The sequence below is a fragment of the Siphateles boraxobius genome, unplaced genomic scaffold (assembly GCF_051911475.1).
Source record: "Siphateles boraxobius isolate OS27281-9 unplaced genomic scaffold, OSU_SipBor_1 20, whole genome shotgun sequence".
Taxonomy (NCBI): Eukaryota; Metazoa; Chordata; class Actinopteri; order Cypriniformes; family Leuciscidae; genus Siphateles; species Siphateles boraxobius.
In genome coordinates, this window is record NW_027508811.1 from 6,656,484 (window position 1) to 6,679,441 (window position 22,958).

At 37.3% G+C, this 22,958-nt stretch overlaps 1 protein-coding gene across 19 annotated transcripts in view; it reads left to right on the forward strand.

Annotated features, from left to right (window-relative positions):
- syne2b (spectrin repeat containing, nuclear envelope 2b) overlaps positions 1-22,958 on the forward strand; it is a 121,633-nt gene that overhangs the window by 55,762 nt on the left and 42,913 nt on the right. For 15 of the 19 annotated variants that reach the window (XM_077236444.1, XM_077236449.1, XM_077236460.1 and 12 more), the window contains 25 exons: positions 1,306-1,476; positions 2,209-2,280; positions 2,686-2,784; positions 4,488-4,916; positions 6,602-6,775; positions 10,747-10,911; positions 11,219-11,338; positions 11,591-11,694; positions 11,783-11,924; positions 12,319-12,432; positions 12,545-12,682; positions 13,174-13,374; positions 13,828-13,929; positions 14,415-14,513; positions 16,034-16,234; positions 16,437-16,610; positions 17,472-17,603; positions 17,708-17,925; positions 18,930-19,059; positions 19,592-20,077; positions 20,510-20,659; positions 21,430-21,606; positions 21,688-21,843; positions 22,313-22,459; positions 22,564-22,734. In XM_077236444.1, coding sequence (XP_077092559.1) covers positions 1,306-1,476; positions 2,209-2,280; positions 2,686-2,784; positions 4,488-4,916; positions 6,602-6,775; positions 10,747-10,911; positions 11,219-11,338; positions 11,591-11,694; positions 11,783-11,924; positions 12,319-12,432; positions 12,545-12,682; positions 13,174-13,374; positions 13,828-13,929; positions 14,415-14,513; positions 16,034-16,234; positions 16,437-16,610; positions 17,472-17,603; positions 17,708-17,925; positions 18,930-19,059; positions 19,592-20,077; positions 20,510-20,659; positions 21,430-21,606; positions 21,688-21,843; positions 22,313-22,459; positions 22,564-22,734 — 4,272 coding nt within the window. The remainder of the gene's footprint in view (positions 1-1,305; positions 1,477-2,208; positions 2,281-2,685; positions 2,785-4,487; positions 4,917-6,601; positions 6,776-10,746; positions 10,912-11,218; positions 11,339-11,590; positions 11,695-11,782; positions 11,925-12,318; positions 12,433-12,544; positions 12,683-13,173; positions 13,375-13,827; positions 13,930-14,414; positions 14,514-16,033; positions 16,235-16,436; positions 16,611-17,471; positions 17,604-17,707; positions 17,926-18,929; positions 19,060-19,591; positions 20,078-20,509; positions 20,660-21,429; positions 21,607-21,687; positions 21,844-22,312; positions 22,460-22,563; positions 22,735-22,958) is intronic. The other 4 variants (XM_077236448.1, XM_077236447.1, XM_077236454.1 and 1 more) reach the window with 4 other exon arrangements.

A 22,958-nucleotide genomic window follows, 5' to 3' on the forward strand; every position in this document is an offset into this window, starting at 1 on the left:
GGACACAACCACCATACAATGAAAAAAATCCATTCACTACTTTTTTTTAATCCTCAAAAAGTCTAAACACTCTCAATAATCATTGATTTTCTGAACAATATGATGTCATATTGCTCATGCTTCACCCACAACTGCTGACGGACTGTCCCGTATTAGCCTATTTCCGTCCTCAGCCATTTGTATACTGTCCGCCAAGGCAGCACTTTACATGTCTTGTGTCGACACGCCCCCCTCATTATCATTTATAGAGACATGCACCAAAACGGGTCCACTCACTCACACCAGTAGTTTGTGACGTCAGAAACACCAGCGATTTCAAACCGCATTTTTGAGACTATCTTTGGTTCACTGCAGTTTTAAGGAGAAAATACTCGGCAATGGTGTTTGTACATGGTTTCTCTTAAAGCATATTAAAAACACCACATAGACATAGACAACATTAAAAACTTGATTTTCACCACAGGGGGACGTTAAAGTATAATTTACCATATAAGCAATACGTTGTTTTTACTAGAAATGCATTTTTGTGTCTGTTCATTGATCTTCCTCAAGAATCCGTAACACCGTGTCTGCACCAGACGCCACTGTTGTCAACAGATTGAGGCTGTCTACACAGGATGCGACAAAGCTAACCTTGCAAATCCATTTGTTCTTCGTGTCAGAAGTAGCGCGAGCGCTTGAAGTACGTCAATTGGTGTAGACATGGTGTAAAACTCAAAATAATTATTTATCTCTTTTTAATTTAATGTTCATTTCCAAATCTATAAATACAGACATAAGCTCTCTGGTCAAAATTTACCCGGCAATATTTCAGATAAAAAGTAAAGCTCAGACCATGCTTTTAAAGAGGACAGCGTCTGTCCATAATGGTTAATATTCTCAAAGAAGTACTAAAATGCAGAGCTTTTGATGCTGTCAAATGCAAGAGCTTGAGTTCTAATGGCTTCTCGAGCTTGAGTTCTAATGGCTTCTCGTACTTATTGTTATTAACCCAAAATTATTTTCAACCCCAAGTTAGCATAATTTCTTGATAAGTTTTTCCATATTTCTCTGTTCTACTTTGCTCTGGGTTAGCAGTTAATTAAATATTTTACAATGTGGAGCTGTAAACCCTGTGTTAATGTTCTTATTTGCATATTTGTTAGGGTTAATAACATCAAGCGCAGCACATGACCTATTTTAATAACTGTCTGTCTATCTGCGAAATCATCTCCATCACCCCAGTTAATGTGTCTTTTGTGGTTGCTTGGTTTTGTTCGTGGCTGCTGCTGTGCATGTGTGTGTGTGTCTGATGTGATGGGACAGCAGGAGTCTGAGGAAGAGGAGGAGCTCTTTGAGGATGTATTAGAGGGGGAAGATGATGTTTCTGATGAAGACGAAGAATGTGAAGTTAACATAGAAAATGAGGACAACGAGGCAAGCCGAAGGTCGCCCGCCTCTCTGAATTCTGAGGCCTACTTCTGCATGTCCATGGAGGTAATGCAGAGGAATCAGAGACTTCATCCCTCGACAACTCCTTAATGTTTCCTTTGCTTTATTCTGTCACGTTTTCCCATTCCATCAAAATCCGTTGACTTAACTCTGTTTCCTGGTTATTTCATCTTCTAAAAGTTCTGTTTTTGACTTACATTTATCGTCACCCTTGTCATCTTCACCAAGTCCTTGTTTCTTTCACTTCCAGATTCTCCTTTATCACTTTTCAGTTTTGTTCTTCCTTTCAATTTAGTTTGAAGTTCAATATGAAGATTATTTTGATTTTATTCTCCTGAACAGTTTCCGCACTACTTGATTGAATGAAGATGTGCATGTTATCCCTCGTCCTCTAGGGGGCAGTAGGACTTCATCATTCTTTCACTGAGTGTGTATTTATTCATCTTTCAGATGCTCCCTGTACTTGAGAATCACAAGTGCTGTGATCTCCATTTGCACATGTAACACATGATTAATTATTTTGAACATTATGCAAATCTAATTTATATTTCTCTAAAAAGATTTATGCCGAGATTAAGCTAAAATCTTAGATAAATATTAGATAAATATTAGATAAAAGTAACAATTAATTGATCTTTGTTAAACCATGAATTGTGTGATAGGCACTGCATATAGTGCTGCTTTACTGAACTTTATTTAGACTTAATTCTGATTTGGGTTACTAATTGTTTGGTTGACATTAAAGAATGTGTTTTTTTTTTGTTTTTTTTTGTACAGGACTCTGTTTCTGCAGACGATGTTTCTTCTACAGAACAGGTTTTGGAGCAAGCAGAAGCAACAGACTCTAAGGTAACGCTAGACCCTCTCCAGTAATGACCGTCCTTAATTTGATCACATTAATGCTTGCGTGCGTGTGTGTGTGTGTGTGTGTGTGTGTGTGTGTGTGTGTGTGTGTGTGTGCGTGTGCGTGTGCGTGTGCGTGTGCGTGTGCGTGTGCGTGTGCGTGTGCGCGTGTGTGTGTGTGTGTGTGTGTGTGTGTGTGTGTGTGTGTGTGTGCGCGCGTGTGTGTGTGTGTGTGTGTGTGTGTGTGTGTGGTACATTCAGAGCAATAACCAGTCAAATCATTGCTGCTGTGCATGCGTAAAATGTTTGTTCCTTAAAAATTAAGAAAGAAAAGTGGCCACTCTCAAACTATTTTGTTCAGACTGTGGCCAGATACAAAAATATGTAACCTCTTTTTTCCTGCATTTTTAGGTAGAAGTAAATGCATCTGTGGCCTCGGGAACAGGTGTGTCAGAAGCTTTATCCGAAGCGGACGTCACAGTGGAAAGCCAGTCTCTCCCTGCGGACATGGTAACCAATACCTCCTCTGTTACAGAGATCTCCACATCCCCTTCCAGAGGCCTGCAGAGGTGTTTGGTCTCCTAGTTGTAGTTCTTTCCTTACAGAACCTCCATGTCTTAACTGCACCTCTAGAACCCCTAGATGTAGATGTTTCTAGTGCTAGAACTCTCTTTCAGTGCATTTACATGGCAGATATCAAAATAAGGACTTCTGAGGAAAGAATATCTTCAAATAGTTCAGAACTGAGAACAAAACAAGGGTAGAATTAAGCTAAATGGTTTTATAGAAATTAAACAAAATGATGTATAAAAGGGCTTAAAGCAACTTCCTGTGGATTTTGTGATTTTGTCCCAAACTTTTATGATGTTGTCTAATTCTGTCAGGACATTCTAATAACAAAGAGAATTTTGAACTTTGTGTCTTTTTCTATAATATCAATGTTTACATGTCACGCTGCGTCTGCACTGGACGTGTGCGGTGTGGCCCAATAAAACCGGATCTCATTATAATCAAATAAAGGTGCGGTCGCATTTACCGTTAACTCAACTAAATTTTGCAGGCAAAAGAAATGCCACAAAATACTTTATTTTTTAGTTTTAGAAAGCAATTATTTAGTCTATTTTATTGAAGTGTAGTGTTGTGTTTGAGTGGGCACTGCCAGAATGAGGGGCAGAGAGATATATGCAGATATTTCTCTGGTCCATTGTCAACCTTTTTGCTATGTTACAAATGCTCGCCTACACAGATGCCACTGCCAAAACAGGAGGCTTGCTATTGGTCGGTCCCCCTAATTGTCAAAGTTCACCAAATCTGACCCCGATGTAAAATTCGTGTGGGGAAATTTCTTCGCCACCAGAAGTTAATCAGGCAATATTCTTCATTGCGCCGATTCCAATTGAAATTTCACCCACAAAATTTAGCAGGTTAGTGGTAAATATAACAGCACCTCAACACTTCATAACCACTATTTTTGATATGCTGCACAGTTGCTCCAGCCAGTTTCTATCAGATATAAAATTATTTTATTCACAAATATCATTATACAGTACCATTCAAAAATTTGGACACACCTACTTTTCATTACTTTTTCATTATTACTTTTTTTTCCACATTTTATTAAAACATTTTAAGCAGGGAGAATCTGTATTTTTTTCATTGCATGGTATCTTGTCCTTGATTTTTAACTACTAAATACAATGCTATGAAACCAAAAAGATCCTAAAATCTTTTATATGGCATGTTGTTGGTGTTTTTGTTTTTGAATTTTTTTCCTTCCAAATGTAAGATAAGATGGCTACTGTGAAAAGATTGTTTGAAACAAGTGTATGGTTGAGTGAAACAAGTGTATGTGAACATTAAAAAATAGCTACCCAATGAATGCTCCCTCTGCACAGCTGTCTAAGTGCATGTGTATTAAGAATAATTTATTGTCTATCATGAGCGATTGTTGTTTACATGACACATTCTTTAAAATTATGCTTTTTCCTGCTCAAGAAGCAGGATATGGTATATATTATTTATGTTTAGTATTTTATCTTTTTGTGCCATGTAAAAGCACTGACTCTTATACACACCTGTGCATATTCTCCTGATCTTTCCCTCTAATACTTCCTGTGCGATCACTGTCATGCTTCTTTAAAGTCTGAAAATATTAATAAATTCCAACAAAAAATTCACACTCGCTCGCCTCTCTCTTTCTCTGTCTGTGTCAGGAGCAGGGTGCATGGCGGGGGGAACAGACGCCACACACCAGTGACACACACACACTCATGACCCTCCCAGAAAACACACACAAACATCCAGAGTCACAAGCCCCTCCCACAGAAACAGAAGACATGTTGACCTCACCTAATGTCATGAGCTCTAGTGAAGAGGTGGGCGGGGCCTTAGAAACACTTGTGGGATTCTCAGAAATGCATTCCACATCCAGTCAACAGACCCATTTAGATGAGATCCCCTATGTTCTTCAGAGCCTGGGCTCCACAAATACACCATCAGCCAAAACACCAGAGCACTTTACACACACTTCATCAGATACAGACCATAGGTTAGACAGCAGAAGTGCACATGACACACACACTCCATTCGCTGTCAAACCCCACCTGGAGAAGACAGAGCCGTTGGCTGCAAGCAAATCTTTGGTAAGCACAGATGCTGATGGTGAATCTCACCCCACTGACTCAAACTTGACACAGACCTTGTGTTCATCAACTCACTCACCTCCTGACTTCAAATGGTGTGTGCTGCATTTTATCTGCATATTTATCTTTGCTCACACAAAGGAGAAAATAAATACTCATTTATTTTTCTTACAACTAAAATAGCTAATTCAGTGCTATTCTTGCAGTCTGAAATGTCAAGGATTGAATTCAGTGACAGGAATTCGCCTTTGCAACTAGGTGATTCCTTAAAAAAATAATCATTTTTTAATCATTATTTGTTGATTATTAATAATTAACACCTCAACACATTATTTTATTAATAATTTGTATTACTACTATTTCTGTGTGTAAAACATAAACTGCAGAAAGTCAGGAATCCACCCATATGCAAAAAATATTTCCCATCCTTTTCAGCTAAGATCCACTTATGTGTTTTTTTAAACAAAAAGTCATAATTTAGTTTCTTTATGATCGTTTTCCTCTCTCTCTCTCTGGCCCTTAGAATTGAAAAGGTCATTTTTTTGCCTTCAAGACATCTATGTAAATGCCCTCTTTGCATATGAAATGAGCTAAAGTTAAAAATAAATGTCATTATTCTTTTTTTCTGGCATTTACTGCAGGAAATCTACTTCCTCAATAGCTCACTATTTCTAAACACAGAATAGCCGTTGTTTAGTAGGCTAAGAGTTTAGTCTGTCCTCAAAAAGTTGTATAATTACAAAATAAGTCATCTGGCAGCTTAGCTAAAATAAAACTTTTTTGTGGACTGGGAAACATTTTTTTTGTTTTTTTGTGATACTATATGAGCCATAACCACCAAAGACATTGAGGGGGACACGTTCCCCCCAATATTCAGATTTGCAGTTCACCAATATAAGTTTTTCTGTGGTTGATTTTTAAATTTTACATTAGGTGCCCCCTACTCCTGTATATGTGACTTTATTTCTGATATGAAAAAAAACAGTATATTCTATGAAATGCAGTGATACCAATATGTTAAACAAGATATTCTGTGACCTCTTAGAGGGACAAAGGCAGTTTTTTTCTATAAAGTTAGAAAGAAATGAAAGAAATACTAGTATAATGGAATAGAATAAAGGATGGAAAATAATCTAGGTCAATTGAGTCAGTGTATATACCAAAGTATAGTTCCTCCTTTATATGTGTGTGAGTGTGTTCTCTGTCACACAAGCTACCCTCGAAAGTGACGACATTCCAGGAAGTAGTTGTAGCCGCAGGTGGGTGGAGTAAACCAGGCACAGACAGACAGAGAGAGAGAGAGAGAGAGAGAGAGAGAGAGAGAGAAGACACCTGACAAATGAAAGCTGAGACAGTTTACTGAGAGAAAGGCTGCACCGGGGGGTACAGAAACACAAACTAAAGGGTTAAACCAGTGTGAGACAGAAACTGTGAGAGAAAGAAAGCAGTGTGTGAGAGTGTGAAAGTTTGTGTTTGTGCCAGTGGACACACCCAGTGTGTGACAGTTTGTGTTGCTGTGAACTCATTGTTTCTCCTGCAGTCAGCCAGGGCAGGTGTGCTCTCTCTCTCTCTCTCTCTCTCTCTCTCTCTCTTAGTACACCTGTCTTTACCTTTACTCTGTTCTCCTTCCCCTGCCTCGTGATTCTCTGGTCTCTGAGCTGCTGCTGTTGTGTATGATTGTCCAGGCGGACTCTGCTGGATGGCTGTCAGGTGACGGGCTGCTCCATGCCTGTCGTGAGAGGGCCGAGCAGCTGGAGGAGTGTTTGGAGAGAGCACAGGTCAGTCTGGAGGGGTCGAGACGGCAAGCTCAGGACGCAGACATGCAGCACAGCATTGAGCAACAACTTCACACCTGCCAGGTAATCTCACACATGCCTTTTATATTTGATTTATCTCTGCACATGACTAATATATACAAATAAATAGTCAAAAATACGTTTTATATAATTAATTAATTAATTTAGTTTTCTGTTATTTGGGATCTGTAGTATTTATAATTTTTGAAATATAAGTACACTGTCCGCACCCCAAAAAACTCGCTGTTTGGATTTAAATAGGCAAACGCTTTAGATTCTATTGGATCATTATTGCTGATTATTATGTTTCTAGCATGTTATATGTTTGGCAGCAGTTCTTTTAATCCTAATTGATTGAGTGTGAACAACCATGTAGGAAGACACATCATGGCCATATTCCAGGATGACAATTTCAACAATCATTTTCTCGCATGAATTGGCAACAAAAATTGATGCACCTCTTGATGGAAATACATGTTGCCTACATTTGTGTTCAAGATCTTGTATTGACAAAGCAAGAGTCAAGCACTCTGTAAAGTCTCCTCCAGCACATCCCAAAGACTTTCAATTAATTTAAGGTGCCGATTCATGTGTGAAAATGATTCTTCATGCTCCCTTCCAACCATTCTATCATTGTTTAAGAAATGAAAAAATACACACTCCATCAATTAGGGCTAGAAGAATTGTTGCCAAACATATAACATGCTAGAAACATAATAATCACAGCAATAATGATCCAACCATAGACTATTTGCCCATTTAAATCTAAACAGCGACTTTTTTATGGCCGGCAGTGTCCGCACACACGCGCACGCACACACACACACACACACACACACACACGTATATCCTCTGCCTACTGTTGTTGTGAAATGCTGACTCAGCAGGAGAGGAAGTGAGATCTGTCACACATTGAACATGTAGATATATTTGCATGTAAAGTTGGTTCTGGACATGCCATGAGCATTACTGTACATTTATAGAGAAATCTGACAGTATCAAAGTATCTTCTTCTAAAGTTTCTGTCCGTTCATTTTGTTTTAACTTTAAAAGATTTCATTATCACTTTCTGTAGAATTCAGTTCTCTCCTATATAATCAAGTTTCTCTCCTTTTCTTTGTGACTTTCTCTTTCATTGTCTTGTCTTTTACTGCAGTGTTTTACAGCTGTAAACTCTTTTATTACTCAGAGATCAAAGTGTTAGCCGATGACCGTAATCGAAGCCCAGATCCAATGATATACATTAAAACTGTAGATTGTCAATGTATTTTTTGGTTTAAATTTGGTTAGACTGAAAGTTGAATATTTGTTTTGAATAATAGTTGCTGTGTACAGAAATACCGACTGGCTGAATTACAATCAGGAATAGATTGGATTGGATTAGATTAGATGACTTTGGTTACTATGGTAACAAAATAAAAATATATATTTTATTATCTTATTTGCTGATGGATAGTTTATTTAGCTTTTATCGCAGTGTAACTGCTGATATCTGTGTTTGTTTCTTTGGAAATCTAAATGTACAGCAAGTCAGTAAGTTGGCAGTACAGTACATGGCTCAATGAACCAAAAAATATGAGTCTGTTATTTACCTTTTGGGTGGAGTGAATACATATCAATGCCTGCTTATTTCTTTCCTTTCTCTCTCTCTCTCTCTACCTATTTTATTCTCTTTTAAACACACATACATGTTATACAAATGACATGCATGAGCATGTATGTGTGCTTTTTACTTCAGATGCATCAGTGTGTCAATGCATCATGAATTTTGACTTCTCTTTTCTTAAGGAAACTCTGTTTGTGCATACTTCAGTTATTGAGTGTTTACTTTCACTCAGATTAAAGTTTTTTGGGGAGAGCGATAGCCGGCGATACATCTGTCTTAGTCAAATTATCTTACAAGCTCCTCATAAATTTCCTGTTCAAATAAAATAATTTAGCCTGTCTGATCTTTTTCAGTGTCTAAAGCCTAAAAGGAATATGGATGTTTGTGCTCTTCTGATTTGTTAAACTTGGCATTGAACGTTTAGTCTCATTGTGCTGTTTGGATGAGGTCATGTGTATCTTTAATGCAGTTAGAGCGCATATTAATGATGAGGTTTGCTTTAAAACTAGGTGTGGTCATGCTAGACTCTGAGCATGCAAATTTACTTTGGATACCACAATGAATACGGACAACAGGATATGATGTGCACATTTATTCTGTATATTTAGAAAGTGACGTCACTTTAAAGTGGTTGAGCCAGATATACAGTACCCTTCGCTTGTGTGTGTGTGTGTGTGTGTGTGTGTGTGTGTGTGTGTGTGTGTGTGTGTGTGTGTGTGTGTGTGTGTGTGTGTGTGTGTGTGTGTGTGTGTGTGTGTGTGTGTGTGTGTGTGTGTGTGTGTGTGTGTGTGTGTGTGTGTGTGTGTGTGTGTGTGTGTGTGTGTGTGTGCACATGAGTGTGTGTGCATGTGAATGTGTGTGTAACCTGATTCCTTCATCAAAGATTCAGAGATTCAGCTGAGTTCCAGCAAACTGACCTGGTAAAAACACACCAAAAACCAAATCAACCAGCCTTTGGGTCATTTGTACACATTTGGTTCTGGTGAAGAATGTGTTAAAGTGTTAAATAATTCAACCAAAAATGAAAATTCTGTCATCATTTACTCGCCTAGTTTAAAACGACTTACTTTCTTACACACAAAAAAAGATATTTTGGTGATCACTGACTCTTATTGTTTTGACACGACAACAAACACTGAGACATTCTCAAAATGTGTTATTTTATGTTCCAGAGAAGAAAAAAGTCACTGGTTTGATACGATATGAGGATGAGTAAATTATGACAGAATTGATGAACTGTCTCTTTAAGTTATGATAAGGAATCATCGGTAACACTTTACAATACGGGTGCACTAATATGCATTAATTCATGTTTAACTAATGCACAGATAATCATGAGTTAATGTATGATTCATGAAGAACTAAACCATTAATTAATTATTACTGCATCAGCAACTAATAAAGAGTCTATATGATTAATAGATTAAGTAATACAAGAATTGCTATTAATTCAATGTGTCATTGTGTATTAATTCCTTAATAACATATTTTATTAACTAATAGTGTAAATTAATGTGTTAATTACCACAATTAGTCAAAGCTATGCACTTCAACTACCAGTTGTCTGCTTTAATTAATCATTAGCTAATGATTTGCAAAGGTATCATTATGTTATGACTTTACTTGTTGCGGCACATCATTATTAACTAGTCATTTAGTAATTGTAGTAATTTACACATGAATTTGCACTAACAATGAAGTAATTAATCATGTATTAATGTGTACCTGTATTTGGAAGTTGAAATACAAGGCTTTGGCTCATTCTGGTAATTAACATATTAATTAACACTATTAGTTAAAAAAAATGAGTTATAAGGGAATGAATTCACAATTACATATTTAATTAATAACAATTCATGTATGAACTAATACATTAACCATACAGACTCTTAATTAGTTCCTAATGTGGTAATCATTAATGAATAGCTTAGATAATCATTAGTTACACATTAATTCAGCATTATCCGTGCATTAGCTAAGCATGAATTAATGCTTATTAGTGCACCCGTATTGTAAAGTGTTACCGAATCATCATCAAATTGTGTTGGAAATCACAAATTGTTCACTTAATGGCACTCAGTGTTTGCTACAGGATGTACAGGTGAACAAACTCTGATCAATCCCAAGCTAAAGTTCATCTATTGGATTATTAATGAGACTTTTGTTCATAATTGTTTTTCTAAGACTCAGTATTGTGTAAAACAGGTCATTAAACACCTGCCACCAGCTTCACAGCCCTGCTAGCTCATTTTCTGAGGTGGACTCTGATCTTCAATGTTTATTACTTTTGATTGATTGTATTTTTTCTATTCTGAACCTCAACCTCAATGGGTGTTTCTTATTGTAACTTGTTGTTGTCACTATGAGTTGCGTTAGAGTGATTTAAAACTTAGTTTGAGTGTGTGTTGATTTGTAATTGTGTATCTAGACAATTCTAGTGGAGATTGAGCAGAGGATCTCCATTCTTCCTGCAAGTGGACTGAAAGAACAAGAGCAACACGAGGCTGAATCGCTCAACACCAAACTCCAGCTGCTGAAGAACAGACTGGTGACTGTGCAGTTACAGCTTCAAGACAGACAGAGCGAAGATCAGGTACACACACATACACTAATACACCCCGAAATTTTAATGTATTTTTATTAAGATTGGGGACAGTGTAATCCAGGTGTTGTGAGGAATTTAATGAACAGATTACATGTGCTGACAGAAAGTGATCGTTAGCATGGTAACTGCAGCCGAAGTGCTCCTAGCAAGAGGCTGCAAAGTACCTGGATTGAGTTGTGAAAATAGGGCTGTCTTAGGTGTTATATTTCTCTCTCTCTCTCTCTCTCTCTCTCTCTCTCTCTCTCTCTCTCTCTCTCTCTCTCTCTCTCTCTCTCTCTCCCCCCTCTCTCTGTAGGTGCGTGTTGAGAGTCAGAGCCCCCTACAGGCCAGGAGGACTTGCAGCAGTAGTGTGCAAGAGATGTTGAGTTCCTCCAGAACGAAACTGTTCAGACAAAGCAGCCTTCAACAACAAAGGGTAACACACACATTCATGCACACACTTTAAAATATTAGCCTTTCTAACACACCTTTTTTTAACTATCGCTACAAGGCCCAAGTATAAGGATTTTTTACAAGCCTAATGGGATCAGATTTTTTTCTTGCCCTTCCAATATTTTCATAAATACCACCAGGATTTTATTTTCAGGAATATATTACCGGTTAATGTGTAATATATATTCGATCTTCAATCGTTATCTCTCACTGTTTTTTCCCTCTCTCTTTTTAGGAATTGGAGCATGGTTTGAATGAACAGAGGGATCTAACTAAAGCTATTGCAGTTCAGTGCAGCAAAGCCCGAACACAAAACCAGAGCACAGATGAATTTACAGGGTAATACACATACTGTACTTAATATACTTAATGTACTTAATATATGCCTACACTTTGTAACCATATGACGCTCTCTGATTGTCTGCAGGCCTTCGGCAGCAAAAGAGAATGAAGACAAGAGACAGGAAGTAGAGTTAGCAGTCCACAGGAAGTGGACACATCTCTGCAGCGGACTGACCAAGACAGCAGAGACTGAACAAGATGGAGATAGAGATCAGGATCCTTCTGAGGTCTGAACACACCTGACTTTACTATAAATATGAATATTTCAGTTTTGAATTATTTTGATTCTACAGTATTTTTGGGGTTGGCTGTTTGCAATCTGTGTTTTCTGTTTTATATTCATTGTTAATGAATCAGAGTGTTATTTTAATCAGGGAGCCTGTTATTGTTATTGAATCACATGTTATTTTAATCAGAGAACCTTAAAATTTATGTTATCAAATTTATTTGTGTGTGTGTGTGTGTGTGTGTGTGTGTGTGTGTGTGTGTGTGTGTGTGTGTGTGTGTGTGTGTGTGTGTGTGTGTGTGTGTGTGTGTGTGTGTGTGTGTGTGTGTGTGTGTGTGTGTGTGTGTGTGTGTGTGTGTGTGTGTGTGTGTGTGTGTGTGTGTGTGTGGGAACAGATCCTTGCTCCATCGGTGTGTTTGTGGAGTGGAGCTGCTGTTTCTCTCTGTCTTCAGGAGATTCAATCCAACATTTCACAATTTAAAGAACTGCAAAACGCAGCAGTTACGCAGGTGTCAATAACAAACACACATCATATACACACGTCAGAGTACACACCTAGTCAATTCAGCCCAGAGATAACAGAATCAGAGTGAATTGATCTGTCTGTGTGTTTGTGTGCAGGACCATCAGTCTCTGGATGAAGGTCTGTTTGAAGTGATGAGTGGAGTTAATCTCACTCTCAGCTCTCTCACACACACTCTCGTGTTTCAGCCAGCAACCTCACACACTGACATACTAAATCAGCTGCAGCAGCTACAGGTATCCATCCACCTGTCTGTCTATCTGTCTGTCTGTCTATCATCTATCTATCTATCTGTCTGTCTGTCTGTCTGTCCGTCCGTCCGTCTGTCTGTCTGTCTATCTATCTATCTTTGTGTCTATTTGTCTGTCTATCTATATCTAATATTTCTAATTTATCTATTTGTTTGTCTGTCTGTTAATCTATCTATCTATCTATCTATCTATCTATATCTATCTATCTATCTATCTATCTATCTATCTATCTATCTATCTATATATCTGTCTATCTATCTGTCTGTCTGTCTATCTGTCTATCTATCCATCTATCCATCTATCCATCTATCTATCTATCTGTCTGTCTGTCTGTCTGTCTGTCTGTCTGTATATATAATATTTCTAATTTATCTGTCTGTCTGTCTGTCTGTCTGTCTGTCTGTCTGTCTGTCTATATATTTATCGATTTATCTGTTTATTCATCCATTACTCCCCATTTCCTCTCTGATTCATAGAGTTTGTCTGCAGAGCTGAGCTCCTTAAGTGCCACATTGACCTCTCAGGGGTCAGAGGTCATAAAGTTGTTAGGTTCGAGTTCAGAGGTATCCTCCACCTGTTTTGACCTGCTGACGCATCGTGTATGTGACATTCAAAAGACTCTGGCCGAAAAACAGGAGCAGCTACAGGAGCGAATAAAACACTCGACTCAGCTGCAGGTCAGATGTCCGTCTGAATCTATGTATTTATTACCAACACAAACTAATGAGATGGATGTGCAGGCACTTGAAAATTCTCCTGCAGATTAGGTTACTAGACTACACTAAGTAGATCAAAAGATTTATGCTTACTGTATGTGTTTACAGTGTTATGTGTCAGCGGATACATTTTAGCAAGTTTTGACACCCCAAACCCTCAGAGACATCTCATAACTGTCACAACTACTCACTTGTTTGTTATGGAAGAAGAAGAAAAACCACAGCACCCACCGCAAACGTCTGTTATCATAACGTCAAACATAATGGTGTTTAAAGTCTCATGATTAATCCCATACTTCTGTCTCTGCATTTAAGATGAGATAGAAGGAAGTATTTTAAATCTACTCTTATGTTATGCCTTTTTTGTCCAGTGTGACTTAAATGTAATGTTTTCTTGTGTGTCAAACCCTGCAGAAGAGAGTGAAAGACCTGCATGACTCAGTACTAACTAACACGTCAATCCTTCTCCCTACAACTAACGGAGAAACCCACCGTGATCTTCACACACAGCTGCAGGTAAGCACAAGCGCCTGTGAATAACGCTGCCTGTGACACCTGGGGATGAGGATGTGAAGATTTGTTAAACACTACTAATAACAGTGTGCTGAATATCTGAATGAGATAAGCTATAAATGCTTCTCAAATGTCTGTCTCTATCATTTTTCAACATATCTTCAAGGCAAAATGCTGATGTCTTCATTGTACATTTCACTTCAGAACCACTTTACTTCTCTGCATTTTAGAAGTTTCTACAATTTACTAGCCTTTTATTTTTTCCCTGAAGGCTCATTGTGCCAGTCAGGGTTTAGTGCACTGAAAATAGACACACTTTAGTATTCTTATTAGTTCTGATCCACTGATTTGATTAGACAAGCATCGTTCCAGGAGTGCATTAGAACATTGATGTTCTTCTTATTAGTGTTCATTGAGCTTGAAGTCTGAGATTTTGACCGTTGCTGTACCTGTGTTTCCATGTGAACGCTGTCATTGGGCGGAAACAGGAAGTGGAGCAGAGCGAGAGAAAGCTGGCAGAACTCCGAGACGAGACAGAGAGTCAAGATCAGCCTTCATCCCTCACACAGCAGATCAGCACGCTGGAGGTATGGGTGTATGGGTGTGCACACCATTCAGAATTTAGAGAATGCCTTTTGAATTCCAATTCATTACCCTGTAGTAAGCATGAGACAGTTGAAATTTTAAATCTGAATTTACAGAAATATTCTGAAGTAGAATTCAAATATAATGACTGTGTAAAACAATATAATGTTATGTACAGTAAATGCTGTAAGTGTAGTTTTTAATAATACATTTAATTTTTCTCTATGAATTATGAATGTATTTATACTTTCAGAAACATTAGTTTATGTTAATAATCAATGTTTGCCACCTATAGACATTTTTCACACAGTATATAACAAAATATACATACCGTTCAAAATGTTGTGGTTAGTCAAATTTTTTGCTGAAAAATAATATGTTAACACTTTACTTAAGGCATTTTATGTATAATGGATTATAAAGGTATTAATAATTTTTGTTATACTACATTACATACTTTTCATAGATGCTTGTAACTAAATTTACAATGCATTATAATATTTGCAGATTCCTTGTTACATCTGAAATTGGTTGTTTGTCATGTGTTTTAATGAATTATACTTTCTAAAGGCATACCATAAGTATTATTATGTATTATAACTGTGATAACAATTATTAATGAGACCATACAATGCGTGAATTACAAGGCATTATTCTTGCATTAAAACACTTTTATAATGCATTATATATAAAGGCTGTGACATAAAGTGTTACCAATAATACCTTTATTTAGCAAGGACACATTAAATTGATCAAATGTAAATGAAATAGAAATTATTTCAGTAACACTTTAGATTAGGGAATACATATTGACTATTAACTAGGAGTTTTCCCTCAATAATTACTACAATAAATTTCCCTCCTAATTACTGCTTATTGATAGTTGTCACATGTATGTTCTGTTTTGCTTGGACATTTGTCCCTGTGTTTTGGTTTTACCTAGTTTTCTTTGTTATCAGTTTTCCTGCCACTTGTTTGTTACTATGGTTCCTGATTAGTCCTCACCAGTTCGTTGTTCTGTTGATTGCCGTCCCTGTGTATTTAAGCCTTCAATTCCTTCAGTTCTTCGTCTTGCGTTGATGTTGATATTGATATTGAATGCTAGTGTGTTACCCTGTTCCCATGTTCCCATGTTCATTAAAACTCCTTTTGCTTTCATTTCCTTTTGTCTTTTATAAACAGCAAGTGTGACATAGTAAGTAAAGTAGTTGTTATGTTTAGGTTAAAGGATGTAGAAAATGGTCAAGCAAAATAAGGCATTAATATGCGCTGTATAAGTACTAATAAACCGTCAATATGCATGCTACTTAATAGTGAAAATGTGTTCCCTAATCTAAAGTGTTACCAAGATTTCTATTTCAAATAAATGCTCTTCTTTTGTACTTTCTATTCATCAAATAACCCTGAGAAAAAACGTATTAAGGTTTCAACAAAATTATTAAGCATAAGCACCACAACTGTTTTCAACATTGCTTACAATAAAAAATGATATACATAATATAATAATATATACTTTCTTTAGGCGGTATTGGACAGTGTTTGGAGTGATCTAGAGCAGCGCTGTGGAACTGTTCAGTGGAGTCTCGATCAACAACAGATGATTGAAAAAATACTGAAGGGTCTGCAGATGCTCCTGAATCTTGGGAGAGAGAAACTCGCCTGCACCTCTCAGCTGGAGTTCAGGAATCCAGCACAACTCCAGACACACCTCAGCAAACACACGGTAAACATATCACACATACAAACACTCAAAATAAATACACACACGTAGAGTTCTTAAAACAAATTTATCAGCAGCACAGATGCAAAAAAACAAACATGCATTACAGTACACATGAATCATGCACACTATAGCACCATTACGATTTCAGACAGAGCAAGGCCTGCAATCCCTCATTCATCTCTGTAACTTTGTAAATCTACAGGTGTTCTTCCGATCTCTGGCCGCCCACCTGCGGACACTGCAGCAACTGAGTGTGCGCATCCCAGACAGCGCCTCCTCAGGCTGGGAGACTGAAGTGTCTGAGGTGGAACGTCAAGTGTGCAGTGCCCTGCTACAGGCTCAGGCTGTTAGTACAGTACTGCACTCCTCACTGCAGGTACCAGATCGAGGGAATCAAGAAATCATGAGGAATGACACTTCTATAGTTTTTATGTATAGAAAGCTGCATCAAAGCTGATTTATGAATAAATGAACGAACAAATGAATGGAAGCTTGTTTCCGTCACAAAATAAAACATTTTAAAAGATAATTGCGACTTTTTATCTGACAATTGCGAGTTTACAAATTACAAATGTGAATTACAAATGCGAGATATAAAGTCGCAATTGGGTGTTACTTATAAAGTCAGAATTGCGAGATATAAACTCACAATTGCGAGAAATAAATTGCAGTCTATATCTCGCAATTCTGACTTTATAACACGCAATCTTAAAGTTTTTATCTCATCTATTCTCAGAATTGTGAGATATAAAGTCGCAATTGTGAGTTATAAAGTCCAATTCTAAGGGTGAAAAAATTCCTCAGAATTGCGAGCTTATATCTCACTCTGACTTTATAACATGCAACTATTAAGTCAGAATTGTGAGATATAAACATGCAATTTTATTTCTCACAATAGTGACTTTATATCACACATTTCTGACTTTACATCACGCAATTCTGACTTTATAACTTGCAACAGCAACTTTATATCATGCAATTCTGAGATATAAAGTCAGAATAGCGATATGTAAACTTACAATTGTGAGAAAAAAAGTCAGAATTGTGCGATTAAAAGTCGCAATTACCTTTTTATTTTTTATTCTGCGGCTGAAACAAGCTTCCATACAAATGGGATTGATGAGTACATGAATAAAGGAACTGTTAGAGTGAATGACCAATTTGACCAATGGCAGCTTTTACTATATTTTTTTTGCTAAAAGACACTTCCCTTAATACAGACTTTGATGTATTTCAGATTTGCACTCATTGGAATGAAAATCATTCCTGGTTAGCAACACTGCTGCAGAGGTTAGAGACTCAGCTTCCCATAACTCCTCTGTGGGAGCAAACTGAAGGGCAGCTCAGCGAGAATATTTCTGTGTATCAGGTAATGGTTTAAACTTAGATTTAGTATATTGACCCACATATACTTTTAAATCAGAATACAGGCATCTTGAAGATCCCTGAATTATTCTTCTTGTTTTGTGACAGAGTGTTTTAGCGGTTCTGGAGCAGAACAGAGCTTGTATCAGTCTGGTTCTGGATGAGGGCCGTAGACAGCAGGAGCAGATTTCTAGTAGTGAAGTTGCTGTTTCTGTACACATATTGGGTGTGTCTACAGCAAGGCTGGAACAGCGATTGGCTGCACTAAAGAGGAGGGTGGAGCAAGGACTAGACTCCACCCACCATCTTAAGAAGCTTTGGAACAGGTAAAGATTAAAGGGATAGTTCACCCAAAAAATGAAAATTCTGTCAGTATTTACTCACCCTCATGTTGTTCCAACCCTGTAAGACCTTCGTTCATCTTCAGAACACAAATTAAGATATTTTTTATTAAATCTGAGAGCTGGATCACTCCTCCATAGGCTTCTAAGGGATTGAAACTTGTCAGTCACGAAAAGTTATTAAAGACACCATTAAAAAAGTGACTACAGTGGTTCAATCTTAAGTTTATCAAGCAATGAGAATACTTTTTTGTGCGCAAAAACCCCAAAAAATAACGACTTGATTTCAACTATTAATTTCCTTCTCTTTGGGCCTCGAGTCAGTTTATGTAGTGTGATAGCGTAGTGCTACGTCACACGTAGGCTCACTATTTGCCGACGCTGATGATGTGTGTGATGCGTGTGACGTACACCAACAGAAGCGCTGCGCTGTTACACTAGTGAACTGACTCGAGGCCCACAGAGAAGGAAATTAATAGTTGAAATAAAGTCGTTATTTTTGGGTTTTTTGCGCACTAAAAGTGTTCTCGTCGTTTGATAAACTTAAGATTGAGCCACTGTAGTCACTTGGACTATTTTAACGATGTCTTTAAACTTTTCGGGGAACAAGTTTCAATCCCTTAGAAGCCTATGGAGGAGTGATCCAGCTCTCAGATTTAATCAAAAATATCTTAATTCGTGTTCCGAAGATGAACGAAGGTCTTACAGGGTTGGAACAACATGAGGGTGAGTAAATACTGACAGAATTTTCATTTTTGGGGGAACTACCCCTTTAAGGTTTTGGGTACATTTAAGTTTGACTATTGACAAAAAAATCTTGCCATTTATCTGTACAATATGCCAAATTTTTGTACAGACTTTTAAAATCATTATATTTTGAGTCATAATGTTTAATTGAGAGAGAGATGTGTTGAAGGACTGAGGGATGGAAAAGGACAGAGGATAAATACAAAGTAGGCCTATTTTATACCACTGTACTTTTTTTCCAGGTACCATAGTGATTTTGAGGCTTTGAATGAGTGGAAAGAACGAGCCAGAGAACGCCTGCATGCATGGAGAGATCACATGAACGCAGCTGAACAGGAAGCGGACACCCTCTCCCAGTTTCATCACTTCATAGTCAGTCAACTAGTGATTCTAATCATTCATTTTTAATATCTAATATTTTGAATTTACAGGCCATTTACAGGATTTATATATATTTTTTTTTACTTTAAAGGGATAGTTCACCCAAAAATGAAAATTCTCTCATCAATTAGTCAGTCTCATGTTGTTCCAACCCCGTTAGACTTCCGTTCATCTTCTAAACACAAATGAAGATATTTAAATGAAATCTGAGTGGTTTCTGTCCCTCCATTGACAGTCCACGCAACTACCATTTTGTCACTTCAAAAAGTTCATAAAGAGATCGTAAAACTAATGCTTTAAATTGTTTTTTTAACTAATACAATTAAATTTTTTCTAAATTCCATTTAGTTTTAATATATTGTTTTAGTTATTTTAGCACTTCAACTTATTTTATTGCAGTTGTTATTTCATAAATTCTTGTTCATATTTTATTTCACTTACTTTTTTCAATGAATTCATACAATTTTAATAGGTTTTGTTTTAGTTAACGTTAACAACAGTGGTTGCGATGTTTTTGACACAGGAATTCATTAAGGAGCTGGAGGTGAAATCTGCTCTAAAGGCATCAGTGATTAGTTCTGGATCATTGATCCTGTTGCTCAGTGAAAGAGAACATATCATTAAAAAACAGAAGATCAGCAAAAGCTCTAGTGCTCCAAGAACATCCACTCCCTCTGGAAATACAACAATCTCTGAAGATCTAGAGCCGAGTGAAACTAGCAATCTCACCTCAAACGACACTGAAGACTTTCCTTCAGAAACCAGTTTTTCCTCTATACATAACATCTCAGAAGAAACTCTTTCAACCACAGAGAGATCAGATGCAAACATCACAAATGAAGGTGTTATCTCTAAGGAACCGACGTCATCTGCATTTGATTTGTCTGTAAAACAAGAGATGGTTCTGTCCCCTGTTCTTCTGACTCTACAGTCCCAGCTGTCTCAGGTGGAGCAAGACTGGGTGGAGATACAGACACACATACCCACCGTCCAACAGACACTGCACGAGGTACATTTTAGTCTGAACTTCAGTTTGTCTGAAATAATAGCATTTACTGCATCATTACAGGCTGTTCCCTGGATGGTTGAAAAATAAATACCAGTCAGTTTTGTGTTCTTCAGTTTGGAACATCAGTTATAAAAGTTTCTCATGAAGGTCATGCAGCCATGATTCCCTGTATCACTCAGCAGCTGGTGAAATCTGTGAGGAATAGTCTCTGTCCTTTTTTCATCCGTTATGAGGCTCTCTTTCTTGTTCGCATCCCCTTTTTCTTTGATTACATGTGTCACCCCTCACCTGGCTCCACGGTTTTCTTTCTTCTCTATTCTCTGCACATCTGTCTATCACTCTAATCTGTCTCTGTGCTCTCTCTCTCTCTCTGTGCTCTCTCTCTCTCTCTCTCTCTCTCTCTCTCTCTCTCTCTCTCTCTCTCTCTCTCAGAGTGTGGTGGAGAGCGTGTCTCCTGAAGAGCTGCTGGCTGATGTGTGTGGCTGGATTACAGGTGCTGAGAACAGGTTACAGGCGGCTGAACGAGAGGGTCACAGCACATTTACCGCAGCAGAGCTCACACACCTGCTCAGAACATATCAGGTACATTGTTCTCTTTTTATCTCTCAATCAATCATTTCTGTAATTAACAAATAAAATAAGGTTTTGGGTTTGTTTTGGGGATCTTGGGTTTGGATTTTATTTTATCCAAAATGAAATAACAATCCAAAAATAACTGATTATTATTTTATTTTTAAGAATAACAAATTGAAATTAAACGACCAGCAAATATAAGTGAAAAAATATATATAAAAGTAACTAAAAATCAGTAATTAATGATAGTAAAATGTAACAAAAAGGAAAATATTGTGAATCAACAAAATAAATTAATTCCTTTTTCTATTTATTGTGGGTTATTAGTGTGACAAAACATATATTTGTATTTATTTTGGGAGAGTATATAAACCAAATATATATACATATATTTGTATATAAACCAAAGTGTTTGCAATATAAACAGAGCTAAGGAGTAGTAATATAAAATTTAAAAAAAGAAAATTAATGCGGACTACTAAAGCAGTCAGTAAATAACACAAAGGAAAAAATTATGAAAATGTAATTCTCTTTTTTGTTCTCTTTCAATTTCAGTTAATTGTGCTTTACTGACATGACAAAACTGTGCAAATTTGCATCACCAAAGTGTTTGCAGCTTAGCTGTGTGAAATGAAAAAGTGTAAATTAAGTACAAAGTCAAATCTAGAAAGTAACATTCAGCAAATACAAAAAAGAATGAATTATGAAGGCTTAACATTAAACAAGAGTAACTAACTTTTTCTCTCACTTTCTCTCTCTTTTCTTCTCTCTCTGTCCAGGGGATGAAGAGAGAGATGGTATGTCAGCAGATGTCTGTTGACTTTATTAATCAGTGTGAGCTGAAGCAGGTCGGTTTTGACTCTCACACCTGCAGGTACAAACACACTGCGTTTGCTGAAAGCCTGGGAAATGTCAGTCTGCGCTGGCTTACTCTACAGGCACACCTGAAAATACAGGTGACATTATTATGTTTATTAGTGAAAAGTACACAGGTAAACCAACACAGATTAACATATTTTGTATAATGTGTTTTACAGATTCTACATGTTGAAGAACAGGTGAGGATAAGTGCTGAGCGAGATAACAAACTACACCTCCTGCAGCGCTGGGTCAAAGGTCTAAAACAATGGATGCGATTGGCTGAAAGACCCATCAGTCGCTCATTTGCTGAGAGGAGCCTGAAGGAATGTGAAGTGAGTCGCTGATATTTTCTGGTTGTGGATACTGATTATGATTATAAGTCTGCATGAAACAGAAGTTGCAATAGTCTTTTCTTCCCAATTGTGATATATATCCGAGTGTAACGGCTTAAAGAAAACCTGTAGGACAGGACTTGATTTTGTCCATCGGGAATTGATTGGATGGTTAAGATGTCATGTGAGTGAGCGGTTGTCCCACCTTTGCGCCAGTAAACGCATCATCAGAGATGAGATGTCTCTGCAAGAGGGAGGGAAAGTTATTTTGTTAAAGATTATGAGGGCACATTAATTAAAAAAATAGTAATAATGATATGCATGAATAAATCATTTTTAATAAATGGTGTGCATATTGTGTGCAATTTTGATTTCATGATGCCTAAAAAGTAAAAACTTTCAAAAGTGTTTCAGTTTTGATTGAAATATATTTAAATTACATTTTAGAGTAATCTTTTCTCATTTTCAGGAACTGGGGGGAAAGTTGAAGGACAAATTCAGTGAACTTACTGAGCTGGGAAAGAGGAGACTTACCATTTATGAAGAGGACGGGGATAAAGATTTCCTCTCAAAAGCTCAAAAACTCTCACAATCTTTGACAGACCTTTCTCAACAGGTATAGAGTCAGAAACTTCTGTGAATCAAAACAAAACTGTCATTTGAGTGTGTGTTTAACTTTAATAAGGAATTTAATAATAATTTGTAAATTTGATTAATTAGAGTAAAGTCCTTGGAAATACCCTGAGGGAGCTGTGTAAGGTGTGGGCTCAGTTTGAAAGTGGGAGGAGCCAGGCAACTGTAAACACAATGAGGATCTGCCAATCACTAGAGTATTACAACGCCCCTCTGCCCTCCCTCTCCGCCCTCCAGAACAACATTGATAAGCTACAGGTGCTGTCAATCAATCACACAGTTTTTCATTTTAAGGCTACTTCTACACGACTATGATACGGATACGTTTTTTCTTTGAGGTTTCCACGTACAGACGACAACGTTGTCAAACGACCCCCATTTACACGGTTCCGCAAAAATGACTAAAAACCCTGTAATCTGCTGCCATTAGATGCATAGACGATGACGATGAAACACTATGGACTGAACACGTAATACGCATG